Raw genomic sequence first — 18100 nt, 5'->3', positions numbered from 1 at the left:
ACATAAATATAAACATCAAAGAAGCTCAACAAACTACAAGATGAACTCACACAGACTCACAATGAGACACGTTATAATCAAACTTTCAAAAGACAGAAAGAATCTTGAAAGCAGCAAGAGAGGGAGAGCTGGGCAGAGTGGCTCACACCTAAAATCTCACCATTTTGGGAGGCCACGGTGGGAGGATCACCTGAAGCCAAGAGGTTGAGACCAGCCTAGGAAACGTAGGGAGACCCCATGTCTACCAAAAAAAATTTAAAATTTAAAAAAATTATTTATTCATTATTTATTTTAAAGACAGGGTTTCACCATGTTGGTCAGGCTGGTCTTGAACTCCCAACCTCAGGTGATCCACCCACCTTGGCCTCCAAAGTGCTTGGATTACAGGCGTGAGCCACCACGCCTGGCCCCCTCCCCTTTTTTTTTTTTTTTTTTTTTGAGACAGAGTCTCACTCTGTCACTCAGGCTGGAGTGCAGTGGTGTGATCTTGGCTCACTGCAACCACCGCCTCCTGGGTTCAAGCAATTCTCTTACCTCAGCCTCCTGAATAGCTAAGATAACAGGGATGTGCCACCCCGCTGAGCTAATTTTTATATTTTTAGTAGAGATGGGTTTTCACCATGTTGGCCAGGCTGGTCTTGAGCTCCTGACCTCGTGATCCACTTGCCTCGGCTTCCCAAAGTGTCGGAATTACAGACGTGAGCCACTGTGCCCGGCCCCAAAAAGTTTAAAAATTAGCCGGGCTTGGAAGTATGAGCCTCTAGTCCTAACTACTTAGGAGGCTGAGGTGGACTGCTTCAGCCCAGGAGTTTGAGATGACAGTGAGCTATGATTGTGAGGTTCATTCTAGTTGACACAGTGAGATCCCGTCTCTAAAAAATTTGAAAAGAAAGCAGCAAAAGATAAGTAACTCATCACATACCTGGGATCCTCATTAAGATTTTCAGCAGATTTTTATTACAAACTTTGAAGGCCGGAAGGCAGTGGGCCAACATATTCAAGGTACTAAAAGAACAAAATTGCCAACCAAGAATCCTATATATGATAACTATCACAAGATAGTAACTTGAAGCCCTGTGAAGAAATAAAGATCTCAATAAAGGTAAATGCTATGGTCTGAATGTGTCCCCAAAGATCAATGTGCTAGAAACTTAATCCCCAATTCAACCTTGTTGGGAGGTAAGGACTTTGGTCAGGTGGCTAGGGCGTAAGGGCTCTGCCCTCATAAATGGATTTATGCCATTATAAAACGACTTGATGGAAGGAGTTTAGTTCTTTTTGTCCTTCCACCTTCTGCCATGCCAGGACATGGGTTTCATCCCTCCAGAGGGTGCAGCATTCAAGGCACCACATTGGAAGCAGAGTGTTGCCCACAGAAGACAAGTAAATCTGTTGACACTTTGATCTTGGACTTCCAGGCATCCAGAATTTGTTGAGATAGGCTGGCCGGCACAGTGGCTCAAGCCTATAATCCCAACACTGAGAGGTCAAGGCAGGAGGGCTATTTTAGGCTAGAAGTTCAAGACTACCCTGGGCAACACGGCAAGGTCGAGTCGAGTTTCTACAAAAAATTAAAAAATTACACTACAGGCATGGTAGTGTATGCCTGTAGTCAGTGCTACTTAGGAGGCTGAGGCAGGAGAACTGATTGAGCTCAGGAGTTCAAGGCTGTAGTGAACTACAATTGTACCACCACACCCCAGCCTGGGTGACAGACCATGTCTCTTTTCAAAAAAGAAATTTCTGTTCATTAGAAATTACCTAGTCCCAGATATTTTCTTTTAGCAGCACAAATGGACTAAGACAGTGAATACATGGAAAATTCTAAAACCTAGCACTATTGTAACATTTTATAACTCTATTTTTTATTGTTGTGGGTTTTTTTTTTTTTTTTTTTTGGTGAGGGGAGACATATTTTGTTGCAGTGGTGCAATCCCAGTTCACCGCAATCTCTGCTTCCTGGTTCAAGTGATTCGCCTACCTCAGCCTCCTGAGTAGCTGGAACTACGAGCTCTTGCCACCATGCCCAGCTAGTTTTTTGTATTTGTAGTAGAAATGGGGCTTTGCCATGTTGCCCAGGTCTCAAATTTCTGAGCTCAGGCAATCCACCCACCTTGGCCTCCCAAAGTGCTAGGATTACAGGCATGAGAGCTACCACTCCCAAACCCTATTTTTTGGTTTTTTTTTTAACGGTATTTTCTTTTTTCCCCCTATTTTTTGTTTTTAACATGATTTCAGTGACTAACACATTTTTTTTTTTTTTTTTTTTTTTGGAGAGGGGGTTTCGCTCTTTTTACCCAGGCTGGAGTGCAATGGCGCGATCTCGGCTCACCGCAACCTCCGCCTACTGTGCTCAGGCAATTCTCCTGCCTCAACTTCCTGAGTAGCTGGGATTACAGGCATGCGCCACCATGCCCAGCTAATGTTTTGTATTTTTAGTAGAGACGGGGTTTCACCATGTTGACCAGGATGGTCTCGATCTCTTGACCTCGCGATCCACCCGCCGTGGCCTCCCAAAGTGCTGGGATTACAGGCTTGAGCCACCGTGCCCAGCTTAAAAGCTAGTATTAATATAACTTTGCAACCCTACATTTTGTTTTCTACACAATTTAAGAAACTGATACTTAGTTTACATTTTAGGGTCCACGACATGTAAAGATGTAATTTTGTGACATCAACAATAGAAAAGAAATAGGGATAAGGCTTGGAAGGATCGGAATTTTTGTATGTTATTGAAGTCAACCTGCTGTAAGTTGAAATTAAAGTGTTACACTTATTTATTTTTATTTTTTGTCTTTTTGTTTTTTCCTTTTGTTTTGCAGAGAATGGGGTCTCACTATATTGTCCAGGCAGGTCTCCAACTCCTGGGCTCAAGCTCTCCTCCCACCTTTGCCTCCCTAAGAGCTGGAATTATAGGTGTGAGCCACAGCGCCCAGCTAAAGTGTTATAATTTTAGATATTAAATGGGCTGGGTACAGTGGCTCATGCCTGTAATCCTAGCACTTTGGGAGGCTGAGGTGGGCAGATCACAAAGTCATGAGTTCGAGACTAGCCACTCTCAATATGCCACTCTCAATAATGGCTACAACAAGACAGAGGCTAGGTAACAAAGGACTTAATACAGAAAAACTACTAAATATAACAGACACATACAGGACACTCTACCCAACAATAGCAGCATACACATTCATCTCAAGTACACATGGGACATTTTCCAGGATAGACCACACTGAGCCAGAAATTAAGTCTCAGTAGATTTAAAAAGATAGATATCATACAAAGTATCTTCTTCTACCACAGGGGATGAAGTTAGATATCAATAACAGAAGGAAGACTGAAAAACTCACACATTTGTAGAAATTAAACAATACATTCTTAGGCCAGGTGTGGTGGCCCATGCCTGTAATTCCAGCACTGAGGGAGACCAGGATAGGGGATTATTTGAGCCCAGGAGTTTGGGACTAGCCTGGACAACATAGCAAGACTCTGTCTCTTTAAAAGAAAAAAAAAAAAAAAAAATCAGCCAGGCATAGTGGCATGCACCTGTGGTCCCAGCTACTCAGAAAGGTGAGGCAGGAGACAGAGATTGCAGTGAACCTGTCTGTATCACTGCACTCCAGCCTGGGTGACAGAGCAAGACCCTGTCTCAAAACAAATAGGCAACACATTCTTCACCAATGATGAAAGAGGAAATCATAAGGAAAATTAGAAAACACTTAGAGGTGAAAAACAAAAACATAACACATCAAAATGTATGAGCTCCAAAAGCAGTACTAAGTGAGAAATTTATAGCTATAAACACCTACATTAAAAAAATAACAGATTTCATGGCCATGCACGGTGGCTCACTCATGCAATCCCATCACTTTGGGAGGCCGAGGCAACAGATCATCTGAGGTCAGGAGTTGGAGACCAGCCTGGCCAACATGGCTAAACCTCATTTCTACGAAAAATACAAAAATTAGCTGGGCATGGTACATATACCTGTTAGTACCAGGTACTTGGGAGGCTGAGGTGGAAGGAGCCCTTGAACCAGGGAGACAGAGGTTGCACTAAGCTGAGATCACACCACTGCACTCCAGCCTGGGCAACACAGTGATACTCCATCTCAAAAACAAAAACAAGGCCAGGCATGGTGGCCCACACCTCTAATCCCAGTACTTTGGGAGCCCAAGGTGGGCAGATCACTTGAGGTAAGGAGTTCAAGATCAGGCTGGCCAATACAGTAAAACCTTGTCTCTACCAAAAAATACAAAAATTAGCTGGGCATGGTGGCACGCCCCTGTAGTCCCAGCTACTCGGGAGGCTAAGGCATAGGAATCACTTGAACCCTGGAGGCGGAGGATGCAGCAAGCTGAGACAGTGTCACTGCACTACATCCTGGGTGACAGAGTGAGATGCTGTCGCAACAAAGAAAGAAAGGAAGGAAAGAGAGGGAGGGAGGGAGAGAGAGAGAGGGAGAGAGAAAGAGAGAGAAAGAGAGAAAAAAGAGAAAGACAGAAAAAGACAAAAACCAAACCAAACAAAGACAGATTTCAAACTAACCACCTAACTTTACACCTTAAGGAACCAGAAAAAGAAAAGCAAGCTAAACCTAAGTGCTAGAAGAGGAAATAACAATAAGAGCAGAGCTTAACAAAGATAGAAACACAATAGAAAAAACAAGTAAAACTAAAATTTGATTATTTGAAAAGGTCAACAAAATTTACAAACCTTTAGGTAGACTAAGAATAAAAAAAGACTCAAATTACTAAAATCAGAAACGAAAGTGAGCTCATTATTACCAATTCTATAGAAATAAAAAGGATTCTAAGAGTCCTATGAACAATTGTACACGAACAAAGTGGAAAACCTAGATGACACGGACAAATTCTCAGAAACACAAACCTATCAAGACTGAATCATGAAGAAATAATAAATCAAGGCCGGGCGCGGTGGCTCAAGCCTGTAATCCCAGCACTTTGGGAGGCCGAGGCAGGTGGATCACAAGGTCAAGAGATCGAGACCATCCTGGTCAACATGGTGAAACCCCGTCTCTACTAAAACTACAAAAAATTAGCTGGGCATGGTGGCGTGTGCCTGTAATCCCAGCTACTCAGGAGGCTGAGGCAGGAGAATTGCCTGAACTCAGGAGGCGGAGGTTGCGGTGAGCCGAGATCGCGCCATTGCACTCCAGCCTGGGTAACAAGAGCGAAACACCGTCTCAAAAAAAAAAAAAAAAAAAAAAAAGAAATAATAAATCAAAATAGACCTGTAGCCAGTAAGGAGGCTAAATTACTAATAAAAAATATCTCAATAAAGAAAAGCCTGGCTGGGCAAAGTGGTTCATGCCTGTAATCCCAGCACTTTGGGAGGCCGAGGTGGGTGGATCACGAGGTCAGGAGTTCAAGACCAGCCATCCAACAACATGGTGAAACGCCATCTCTACTAAAAATACAAAAGCTAGCTGGGCCTGGTGGTGCACACCTGTAATCCCAGCTACTTGGGAGGCTGAGGCAGAAGCATTTCTTGAACCAGGACCCAAGAAGTGGAGGTTGCAGTGAGTCAAGGTGGTGCCACTGCACTCCAGCCTGGGCTACAGAGCAAGACTCCATCTCAAAAAAAAAAAAAAAAAAAAAAGCCCTAGACCTGATGGTTTCACTGGGTAATTCTATCAAACATTTCAAGAACACCAATCCTTCCCAAACTTTTCTAAAAAATATAAAAGGAGGGAACACCTCCCTAGCTCATTTTTTTTTTTGGTACAGAGTCTCACTCTGTTGCCCAGCTGGAGTGCAGTGGAACAGGGAACAATCTCGGCTCACTGCAACCTCCACATCCCAGGCTCAAGTGATTCTCCTGCCTCAGCCTCCTGAGTAGCTGGGATTACAGGCACCCGCCACCATGCCCGGCTAATTTTTGTATTTTTATTAGAGACAGGGTTTCACCATGTTGGCCAGGCTGGTCTCGAACTCCTAACCTCAGGGGATCTGCCCGCCTCAGCCTTCCAAAGTGCTGGGATTACAGGCATAAGCCACCACACCCCCTTTTTTAATTTCTCCCTAACTCATTTTATGAGGCCAGCATTACCCTAATACCAAAGCCAGAGATGATACTACAAAAAAAACTACAGACCAATGTCCCTTATAAACACTGATGCAAAAATTCTCCACACAGGCTGGGCGTGCTGGCTCATGCCGATAATCCCAGCATTTTGGGAAGCCAAGGAAGACGGATAACCTGAGGTCAAGAGTTCAAGACCAACCAGACCAACATGGAAAAATCCCCTCTCTACTAAAAATATAAAATTAGCCCGATGTGGTGGCATACGCCTGTAATCCCAGCTACTCGAGAGGCTGAAGCAGGAGAATCAATTGAACCTGGGAGGTGGAGGTTGTGGTGAGCTGAAATCACACCACTGCACTCCAGCATGGGCAGTAAGAGTGAAACGCCATAAAAAAAAAAACCCCAAAATTAAAAGCAGAGCCTCAAAGAGACTGATATATCCACGTTCATAGCACCATTAATCATAAAATGATAGCTAAAATGAAGAAGTATCCCAGTGTCCATTGATGGATAAATGGATAAGCAAAGGAATATTACTCCACCTTAAAAAGAAAGGAAATTCTGACACAGGCTACCACAAATACCACAGAAATGAACTCTGAAGATATTATGCTAAGTGAAATAAGCTAGTCACAAAAACACAAATACTTATCATTTGCAGGTTCTCAGAAATTATCATTATTATTATTATTATCATTATTATTATTATTATTGAGATGGAGTTTCACTCTTGTTTCCCAGGCTGGAGTGCAGTGGCGCAATCTCGGCTCACCGCAACCTCCGCCTCCTGGGTTCAAGCAATTCTCCTGCCTCAACCTCCCGAGTAGCTAGGATTACAGGCACGCGCCACCATGCCCAGCTAATGTTTGGTATTTTTAGTAGAGATGGGGTTTCACCATGTTGACCAGGACGGTCTCGATCTCTTGACCTCGTGATCCATCCGCCTCGGCCTCCCAAAGTGCTGGGATTACAGGCTTGAGTCACTGCGCCCGGCAGAAATTATTTTTTAATGAAAACAAAACAAAAAGAAAAATACTATGTGATTCTACCCACATGAGGCTGTTACAGTAGTCAAAATCATAAGAGAGGGGGTAGAATGGTGGTTGCTGGGGGATGGGAGGTGGGGGTATTGAGAAGTTATTGTTTAACGGGTACAGAGTTTCACTTTTATAAGATGAAAAAAATCTGGACATGGATGGTGGTGATGGTTGCAAAACAATATGAAAGTTGCAAAACAATATGTAATATTAAACAATATTTAATACCACTGAAATGTACACTTAAAAATAGCTAAGATGGCAGATTTTATATGTATTTTTTGTATTTAAAAAATAGACATTTGTTCATTTTACTTTCAAAATTTCGGGATTGATTTTCCATTTTGATTTAACTTTTAGTAATAGCTAAAACATTTATATGGTTCCAGAGTCAAAAGTGTTAAAACAGGTATATAGAGAAAATTACAGCTATTCTATTGTATTCTGCCCCCCTACAGGTAGCTTGTTTGATTTGGTCTGTAATTCTTTCCTATTTTAATAGAAGCTAACACATATTCATATACTCCCCTCTTCTTAAAAGGTGGTACAATCTACACATTAAAGAAAAATGCATTTTAAAAAGATATACGTACTTCAATATACAGGCTTTTTGGTGGTTTCATATCCTGTGTAATGTCCAAACCTTCGTCTCCTCCCAGTGACCTCATATAAGTAGCAAGAGATTTCTTATAATTATTAAACCACTCCATCTGCAAATAGAGATGATCATTTGATAAAATTCTAAAAAAACTTACACAAACTGTGTACTCATCCATTTGTAAACAATACACTTCCCAAAAGAAATCACTATTGTGACCATTCATTCATTTACACTAAAATATTACTGATCACCTCCAATAATACAGGTATTGGTATGGGTACTTAGGATGAATCATTCAGTACAGTGAACAAAATTCTCTGCTCTCAGAGAGCTTACATTTCAGCATACTTAATAATAAACCTTAGGAACATTTGATCAGAAACAGAACCACGAAAAAGACACCATTTCAGAATTATACCTTCAAACTCTGCATTGATGCTATTTTTGAAAACTACAAAACATTGTTAAGAAAACCCAAATGTCGGCCGGGTGCGGTGGCTCAAGCCTGTAATCCCAGCACTTTGGGAGGCCGAGGCGGGTGGATCACGAGGTCAAGAGATCAAGACTATCCTGGTCAACACGGTGAAACCCCGTCTCTACTAAAACTACAAAAAATTAGCTGGGCATGGTGGCGCGTGCCTGTAGTCCCAGCTACTCAGGAGGCTGAGGCAGGAGAACTGCTTGAACCCAGGAGGTGGAGGTTGCAGTGAGCCGAGATCGTGCCATTGCACTCCAGCCTGGGTAACAAGAGCGAAACTCCTTCTCCAAAAAAAAAAAAAAAAAAAAAAGAAAACCCAAATGTCCATCAACTGATAAATAAATGTGTGCCCATACGATGGAACATTATTCAACCATAAGCAAGAAAGTTCTGATACATGCTGCCATTACCAGAGGGAAGACAAAAGGCCACATACTGCATGATTCTACTCATATGGAAATCCTATAATAGGAAAATCTATAGAGAAAGAAGGTAGATGCGGGATTTCCAGGAGCTGGGAGGAGGGAAGAAAATGTAGAGTAACTATAAAGGGCACAGGGCTTCTTTGGAGGGTAATGAAAATGTTCTCAAATAAGATGGTGGCATTGGATGCACAACTCTGAATATGCTAAAAACCACTGCATTGTACACTTTAAGATGGTAAACTTCACAGTGTATGAACCATATCTCAGTAAATCTGCCATCTAAAAAAAAAAACTGTTGAAAGAAATGAAAGACCTGAATATAGACCACATTTATAGATTTGATGATTCAATATTGTAATAACGTCAACAATCTATAGATTCAATTCAATCTCAATCAAAATCTTAATTTTTTAAAAAATGGAACTTGACAAACTGAGTCTAAAATTTATATGGAAGTGGCCAGGCGCAGTGGCAGGACAATCGCTTGAACCCAGGAGGTGGAGGTTGTGGTGAGCTGAGATCTCCCCAATGCACTCCAGCCTGGGAAACAAGAACAAACCTTCTTTGTCTCAAAAAAAAAAAAAAAAAAGAAAAGAAAAGAAAAGAAAAAAAAAGATAGGGTTTCACTATATTGGCCAGGCTGGTCTTGAACTCCTGACCTGGTGATCTGCCTGCCTCAGCCTCCTAAAGCGCTAGGATTACAGGGGTGAGCCACCATGTCCGGTTTTTTTTTTTTTTGGTAGACACAGGGTTTCACCCTGCTGCTCAGGCTGGTCTTGAGCTTGTGAGCTCAGGCAATCCATCTGCCTCAGGCTCCCAAAGTGAGGGGATTCTAGGCATGAGCCACTGTAGCTCAGTAAGATTTTTTAAAATAAGGAAGTGATTAGTCTGCACAAAAGTCAAGAAAGTAGTGATCACTGGGAGGAGTGACACAAGGCTTCCGGAGCAATATTCTTTCTTTTTTTTTTTTTTTTTTTTTTTTTTTGAGACGGAGTTTCGCTCTTCTTACCCAGGCTGCAGTGCAATGGCGCGATCTCGGCTCACCGCAACCTCTGCCTCCTGGGTTCAGGCAATTCTCCTGCCTCAGCCTCCTGAGTAGCTGGGACTACAGGCACGTGCCACCATGCCCAGCTAATTTTTTGTATTTTTAGTAGAGACGGGGTTTCACCATGTTGACCAGGATGGTCTCGATCTCTTGACCTCGTGATCCACCCGCCTCGGCCTCCCAAAGTGCCGGGATTACAGGCTTGAGCCACCGCGCCCGGCCGCGCAATATTTCTTAAACAGGGTGATGGGAATTCCTCAGTGACACATCGCTGGGCTGTACATCTTCGTTTTCTGCACCTTTCTGGATATGTTTGCATGTGTCTGCTTTTATGTTAGATTTTACAATGCAAATGGTTAAACTAAGTGATTTTAAAAGATTTAAAAAGTATATATGCCAAGGTGCTAAAAACTGCATTGTCTTTTACAATACAAAGGATAAAAAATGACATTTGTACTGGTAAGTATGAAGAAAAGTTTTCTGACAGAGATGTTGCCAAATGAGTCAAAACATGGGTTTTTCCACTGTGGTCTTTTCTATGGTGTCTCCACTGAGAACAGTAGAGTGTAACAGACCCCAAAGAGAAGATGAAGTAGAAAAAAAATCAGAAGTTGTTTTGACAATGAGGGTATTACCCTCATTCAATCTAATTCACAGATAAAAGGGCAACGTAGAATAAGCACGTTTCTTCCACAAAAAAACATACTGATATGGTCACAAATTTTTATTTTTCCTTATGGAAAACTATTAATAGGAAAAAAAAATACCTATTTTCGCCATCTCTCATATGTTAGTGGCCTGAAGATTTTAAATAGAAAGTTGGGATGCCGGGCGCGGTGGCTCAAGCCTGTAATCCCAGCACTTTGGGAGGCCGAGGCGGGTGGATCACGAGGTCAAGAGATCGAGACCATCCTGGTCAACATGGTGAAATCCCGTCTCTACTAAAAATACAAAAAATTAGCTGGGCATGGTGGTGCGTGCCTGTAATCCCTTCCTGAGTAGCTACTCAGGAAGCTGAGGCAGGAGAATTGCCTGAACCCAGGAGGCGGAGGTTGCGGTGAGCCGAGATCGCGCCATTGCACTCCAGCCTGGGTAACAAGAGCGAAACTCCGTCTCAAAAAAAAAAAAAAAAAAAAAAAAAAAAAGTTGGGAAGTCAAATAACAAAGGTGTTACTATCTTTTTTGAGATAGTTTCCCTCTTGTTGCCCAGGCTGGAGTGCAATGGTGCGATCTGGGCTCACCACAACCTCTGCCTCCCGAGTTCAAGCAATTCTCCTGCCTCAGCCTCCTGAGTAGCTGGGATTACAGGCATGTGACACCATGCCCAGCTAATTTTGTATTTTTAGAAGAGACAGGGTTTCTCCATGTTGGTCCAGCTGGTCTTGAACTCCCGACCTTAGGCGATCCGCCTGCCTCGAGCTTTCAAAGTGCTGAGATTACAGGTGTGAGCCACTATGCCTGGCCAAGATGTTACTATTTTAAAAACGTGAAAGAGCCGGGCGCGGTGGCTCAAGCCTGTAATCCCAGCACTTTGGGAGGCCGAGGTGGGTGGATCACGAGGTCAAGAGATCGAGACCATCCTGGTCAACATGGTGAAACCCCATCTCTACTAAAAATACAAAAAATTAGCTGGGCATGGTGGCGCGTGCCTGTAGTCCCGGCTGAGGCAGGAGAATTGCCTGAACCCAGGAGGCGGAGGTTGCAGTGAGCCGAGATCGCGCCATTGCACTCCAGCCTGGGCAACAAGAGTGAAACTCCGTCTCAAAAAAAAAAAAAAAACGTGAAAGATGTTACTATTTTGAAATCAGATGCTAAGATGATTTTTACTTATTATCCATGTACTTTCATATTTTTCAAAGGCGTTTTCTCTAGACATTAACACATAATGATCTGTTTCATGTTAGTAACCTTATTTTAGCTCTGCTTTTACTTGTATTGTTACCGTAAGTCAACAATATTGAGATCATCATCCCCACTAATATTTATAAAGTGCTTACTATATACCAGGAATTTGCTAAAATTTTAATATGCATTATTTTATTTACACTTTGTCATTGCCCCCTGATGTAACTACTACAGCTAGTGCTCGATTTATGACCACGATTGGGACCAGCAGACCGGTTGTAACACGATTTGGTCATAAGTTGAGTAGGCTATATGTACAGTTGAAATGGTGCACGCGGAGATGGTAGTGCTGCCAGAAGCTGGCCCGCACTGTCGAACGCCCAGCTGGGCAACGTTTGCGCTGCCAGACGCGGAGCAGTTGTGGCTAGCGATTGTCGTCATAAAGTCGAATGGTCGTAAGATGCATAGGTCGTAAGTCGATCAAAACCTGTATTAACATTTTTCTTTTATTTGTGAAGGACTGAAGCTTTGAGAGACTGGATAATTTTTTTTTTTTTTTTTTTTTTGAGACGGAGTTTCGCTCGTTACCCAGGCTGGAGTGCAATGGTGCGATCTCGGCTCACCGCAACCTCTGCCTCCTGGGTTCAGGCAATTCTCCTGCCTCAGCCTCCTGAACAGCTGGGACTACAGGCACGCGCCACCATGCCCAGCTAATTTTTTTTTTTTTTTTTGAGACGGAGTTTCGCTCTTATTGCCCAGGCTGGAGTGCAATGGCGCGATCTCCGCTCACCGCAACCTCCGCCTCCTGGGTTCAGACAATTCTCCTGCCTCAGCCTCCTGAGTAGCTGGGATTACAGGCACGTGCCACCATGCCCAGCTAATTTTTTGTATTTTTAGTAGAGACGGGGTTTCACCGTGTTGACCAGGATGGTCTCGATCTCTTGACCTCGTGATCCACCCACCTCGGCCTCCCAAAGTGCTGGGATCACAGGCGTGAGCCACTGCGCCCGGCCCCGCCCAGCTAATTTTTTTGTATTTTTAGTAGAGACGGGGTTTCACCATGTTGACCAGGATAGTCTTGATCTCTTGACCTCGTGATCCACCCGCCTCGGCCTCCCAAAGTGCTGGGATTACAGGCTTGAGCCACCGCGCCCGGCCGAGACTGGATAATTTACCAAAGGGCTCAGAGTTAACAGGGCAGGGATCTGAACTCAGGTGGCAGACTCAGGCCCATGGCACCACCCACTGAAGCACTATCCTTGGACAACACAGACATCCACGATGACACTCGGCCCTCATGGGCTCCTGTAAATTGTCAGGGATACCTGGAAATATTCTTTGTTACTGGTCCAAAATGGTTGATGCAGTTGGCACCATGCAATTGCCTCAAGCAGGGATGTCTGTGTTCTACTACAGAGTATATCTGTATTAATCTCTTGTCATCCTTAAGTTTTTCCAAAACACCACTACTGAAAGAAAGAGACCATGTATATCCAATTTTTTTCTTTTTTTTTTTTGAGACAGGGTCTCACTCCCTTGCTCAGACTAAAGTGCAGTGGCGTGATCTTGGCTCACCACATCCTCCACCTCCCAGGTCAAGTGATTCGCCTCAGCCTTCCTGAGTAGCTGGGATTACAGGCACAAGCCACCACACCCAGCTAGTTTTTGTATTTTTAGTAGAGACAGGGTTTCACAATGTTGACCAGGCTGGTATATTCCTTTTTATAGATGAGGACACTGGGGTAGAAGGAAGTCATTTGCCAGTTTTGCAGTAATTCACAAACTCTTCCAAGAAACTATCTCAGATTTCACTATTCTCAAACAACTTAATCTCTAGACCCATTAATACTCTTTCTTTGCTGTTAACATGGTTATATTTTATTAAAATAGTAACTGACTTTGGGAACTCAGTAATCACAGAAAAGTGCCATCCTTAGAGAAACAATGTCCAATATGAAATCTAATTAATGTGCTTGAATAAATGTAGCTTGTGATCATTTACAAAATTATAAGAAACATTAATCACCAGGTGCGGCGGCTCACAGTAATCCCAGTGCTGGCAGGTCGAGGCGGGCAGATCACGAGGTCAGGAGTTTGAGACCAGCCTGGACAACACAGTGAAACCCTGTCTCTACTAAAATATAAAAATTAGCTGGACGTGGTGGCTCACACATGTAATTCAAGCACTTTGGAGGCCAAGGCAGGTGGATCACCTGAGGTCGGGAGTTCAAAACCAGCCTGACCAACATGGTGAAACCTCGTGTTTATATTTAATAAAAAGTAAAAAAAAAAAAAAAAAAAAAATTAGCTGGGCATAGTGGCACAGGCCTGTAATCCCAGCTACTCAGCAGGCTGAAGCAGGAGAATCACTTGAACCCGGGAGGCGGAGGTTGCAGTGAGCTGAGGTCACGCCACTGCACTCCAGCCTGGGCAACAGAGCAAGACTCCAACTCAAAAATAATAACAATCTAAAATATTGTATGAAAAAAATCATTAGAGAAACAACATAGTGTTCTGTTCATCTCACCATAATACATGGGAATTACCCCAAAGTTCAATTGATGTAAGTAGATTTGAATACAAAGAGCACAAAAATAAAGTGAAGTACTAACATGTTACCAATTTCGTAGTTACTGGTAAATCTGAGGTATAGATTATTCATTTATTTATGCAGAAAATGGACAGAATGAAAACAAAGCTATGACAACAAATAGATCACTTTCAAAAATGTGCAGAATCTAATGGCAAACACATTGAATATTTGCTTTCTTTTTTTAAATTTTACTTTAAGTTCTCGGATACATGTGCTGAACATGCAGGTTTGTTACATAGGTATACATGTGCAATGGTGGTTTGCTGTACTGAATATTTGCTTTCTTAAGCTCTGTGCCTTGCAACTCTAACATAGTAACTGTTAACATTTATTGGGTGCCATCCTATGCTGTGCTCCACATAGATCACCTGAAGTAACCCTGTGATAGGCCTTGTAATAACACTTGTAGAATAAAGAATTTGGTGCACCTCTGTCCCTCATTCCTGGGAGGTAGCTTCTAAATTCTTGGACTTTCTCAAGTAATAGAAGTGTCTTGTTATTCATGACGTGCCCTGAAAGTATGTGCTACTGAGGTGACTTGTGGTGAAGCCCTAGATAATCTGTGCTAACAAGATGACTCAGAGTTGGGGCTGGCCATTCCAGAAAGACAAACCATGTAATTAAAGTATTGGCCCTTTGGGCTTCCTGATGTCAGTCTGACCTCTAGGAAAGGAAAGAGGGATGGAGGTTGACCTCAATCACAGGGCCAAAGATTTAATTAATCATGTCTATGTAATGAAGCCCCAATAAACACTCTGGAGAGCTTCCTTGGTTAACGATACTCTGTGTGTTATTATTACATGCAAATATGCCCGGATTATGCTGCATCCTGATCACACAGGGTGAGGATACTAGGAGCTTAAATCTGGGACCCTCTCAGACTTCATTCTGTGAGTCTCTTCCTTTGGCTGGTTTTGATTTGTATCTTTTTTGGTATAATAAAACTAATTTTAAGTACAGTGATTTTCTGAGTTCTATGAGCCATTCTAGTGAATTACTGAACTTAAGGTTAACAGTGGGATCCCCAAACTTATGGGTGGCGACTCAAGTGAGAGCAGCCTTACAGAAGATTGTGTGCTTAACCCATAATGTCTGGCTGAACTGCAGATAGTGTCAGAAGTCACTACAACCTGTAATAGATAGGTACTATGATCTTCATCTTGTAATGAGGAAATTTAGGCACAGAAACAGGTCAAGTGACTTGCCCAAGATTAGACAGCAGAGAGCCAGGATTTGAACCTAAATCCACCTGACTCCAATCCTATGTCCTTAAATAATGGGCTGGCTCTTTGCCTCAGTGACTAGACAAATAGGAATCTGTAGCATTTATTAGGAAAAGTATATATACATATATAAACATTTTATGGAATATCCCCAAATAACAATGCCAGTTTTTCAGTGCCACTGATGGATCACTAATATAACATCATGGGACTCTATTTTTTTAATAATAGTTTTCCACGTATCATTTAGAATTACTCCTCACTACATAGTTCCCCTCACATTATACGCTAAATACCAGGCAAAAATTGGGGAAAAACAGACATTAAAAACAAAAAGAGGAATACCAATAAACACTATCATACAACAATGAAAGAACATTAGCATTATTGCAATTTATAAACTTGCACAATGTTAACTCACTTCTTCAGCAGACATGTGAAACCGTAATGCATTTGGCAAGACGCTACCATACTCCCATCTGAGTGCTCTGATCCGAAGCAAGCGGTCATACCTAGGACATCAAGAAGGCATTGGGTGGTAAGAATAAAAGGGGGATCATGTGTGGACTTGTTTGGACCTTGATGCAAACATACTAGCTCTAAAAAGACATCTTAGGGACAACTAGAGGAACATATGCACAGTCTGAAAAGTCAGCCTGGGCCGGGCGCGGTGGCTCAAGCCTGTAATCCCAGCACTTTGGGAGGCCGAGGCGGGTGGATCACGAGGTCAAGAGATCGAGACCATCCTGGTCAACATGGTGAAACCCCGTCTCTACTAAAAATACAAAACATTAGCTGGGCATGGTGGCGAGTGCCTGTAGTCCCAGCTACTCAGGAGGCTGAGGCAGGAGAATTGCCTAAACCCAGGAGGCGGAGGTTGCGGTGAGCCGAGATCGCGCCATTGCACTCCAGCCTGGGTAACATGAGTGAAACTCCGTCTCAAAAAAAAAAAAAAAAAAAAAAAAAAAAAAGGCGGGGCCGGACGCAGCGTGGCGCCGACCCACTCGCCCCAGCCGCCGCCATGAAGGCCGTGGTGCAGGGCGTCACCCGGGCCAGCGTCACAGTTGGAGGAGAGCAGATCAGTGCCATTGGAAAGGGCATATGTGTATTGCTGGGTATTTCCCTGGAGGATACACAGAAGGAACTGGAGCACATGGTCCGAAAGATTTTAAACCTGCGTGTGTTTGAGGATGAGGGCGGGAAGCACTGGTCAAAGAGTGTGATGGACAAACAGTACGAGGTTCTCTGTGTCAGCCAGTTTACCCTGCAGTGTGTCCTGAAGGGGAACAAGCCTGACTTCCACCTGGCAATGCCCACGGAGCAGGCAGAGGGCTTCTACAACAGCTTCCTGGAGCAGCTGCGTAAGACATACAGGCCGGAGCTTATCAAAGATGGCAAGTTTGGGGCCTACATGCAGGTGCACATTCAGAACGATGGGCCTGTGACCATAGAGCTGGAATCGCCGGCTCCTGGCACTGCCACCTCTGACCCAAAGCAGCTGTCAAAGCTTGAAAAACAGCAGCAGAGAAAAGAAAAGACCAGAGCTAAGGGGCCTTCTGAATCAAGCAAGGAAAGAAACACTCCCCGAAAAGAAGACCGCAGTGCCAGCAGCGGGGCTGAGGGTGATGTGTCCTCTGAACGGGAGCCGTAGCTCAGGAGGCAGAATTCAGTGTGTTATCAATGGGCAGAACTGGATCCTGAAAAATTCAAGATGCTAAGCACCTACACTGCTTTAAGAATTTGGAACTGAAACATGAAGAGGAAGACAGAAATAAGAAGTTGGTAACCTGAATAGCTCTGCAAAAAACACCAAAGGACCGTTTTACCATTTTCTGTTGTTGCTGTGGTAAAATGAGGCAGAGGGCACTGCTGGTGGGTTGGGGGGTGGGGGTACACGTGGTAGAGGGCGTGCACTCGTGCCTCCCCCGCAAAAAGGCTTTGTTGGTTTCTGCCACATCTTGGCTTGTTTTTGGAACAGGCTGGCCCAGCATCACTTGTCATCAAGTCCACTGTGGTGTATTCTGCGTGTCCATGGCAGGGGGCTCTCCAACACACTCACACTGTCCATGTTCTTTCTACTGCTGATTCATAAGTCAGGGTCCGTGTTGAGATGTCAAGAGAGCAATCATCAATGCTAATGTATTGTGTGAGACCTTTGCATCTTGTAAATTTTCTCTTTTTTCTAAAAATAATAAAATCCTAAATCTCAACAAAAAAAAAAAAAAAAAAAAAGTCAGCCTGAATGTACTGTCCACTGCTCCATGTGTGACAGTTTTGAGACAGTTTTGCTCTTCTCACCCAGGCTGGAGTGCAGTGGAGTGATCTCAGCTCACTGCAACCTCCGCCTCCCGGTTTCAAGCGATTCTCCTGTCTTAACCTCCCAAGTAGCTGGGATTAGGTACCCACCACCATGCCTGGCTAATTTTTGCATTTTTAGTAGAGACAGGGTTTCACCATATTGGCCAGGCTGGTCTCAAACTCCTGATCTCAGGTGATCCATCTACCTCAGCCTCCCAAAGTGCTGGGATAACAGGCAAAAGCCACTGTGCCTGGCCAAAGGTCTGTATTTCTTCTTCTTCTTTTTTTTTTCTGAGATGGAACTTTGCTCTTGTCACCCAGGCCAGAGTGCAATGGCACAATCTTGGCTCACTGCAACCTGCACTTCCCAGGTTCAAGCAATTCTCCTGTCTCAGCCTCTCAAGTAGCCAGGAATACAGGTGCCTGGTACCATGTCTAGCTAATTTTTGTTTTTGATTTTTTGTTTTTTGTTTTTTTTTTTTTGAGATGGAGTTTCGCTCTTGTTACCCA

At 43.4% G+C, this 18100-nt stretch overlaps 1 protein-coding gene and 1 pseudogene across 4 annotated transcripts in view; one reads left to right on the top strand and one right to left on the bottom strand.

The window, feature by feature from the left end:
* GINS1 (GINS complex subunit 1) overlaps nucleotides 1-18100 on the bottom strand; it is a 43039-nt gene that overhangs the window by 10654 nt on the left and 14285 nt on the right. For all 3 annotated transcript variants that reach the window (XM_032248191.1, XM_032248189.1, XM_032248188.1), the window contains exons 4-5: nucleotides 15714-15804; nucleotides 7676-7792 (exon numbers count right to left, since the gene is read on the bottom strand). In XM_032248191.1, coding sequence (XP_032104082.1) covers nucleotides 7676-7792; nucleotides 15714-15804 — 208 coding nt within the window. The remainder of the gene's footprint in view (nucleotides 1-7675; nucleotides 7793-15713; nucleotides 15805-18100) is intronic.
* On the top strand, nucleotides 16271-17502 carry LOC116530180 (annotated as a pseudogene). Its single transcript, XR_004259872.1, has one exon. The product of XR_004259872.1 is annotated as a D-aminoacyl-tRNA deacylase 1 pseudogene (transcript).

This window comes from Sapajus apella, unplaced genomic scaffold (genome assembly GCF_009761245.1).
Source record: "Sapajus apella isolate SASKATOON/1434 unplaced genomic scaffold, GSC_monkey_1.0 scaffold65, whole genome shotgun sequence".
Taxonomy (NCBI): Eukaryota; Metazoa; Chordata; class Mammalia; order Primates; family Cebidae; genus Sapajus; species Sapajus apella.
Note: the sequence above shows the minus strand (reverse complement) of the source record. Positions and strands in the feature narration are given on the sequence as shown.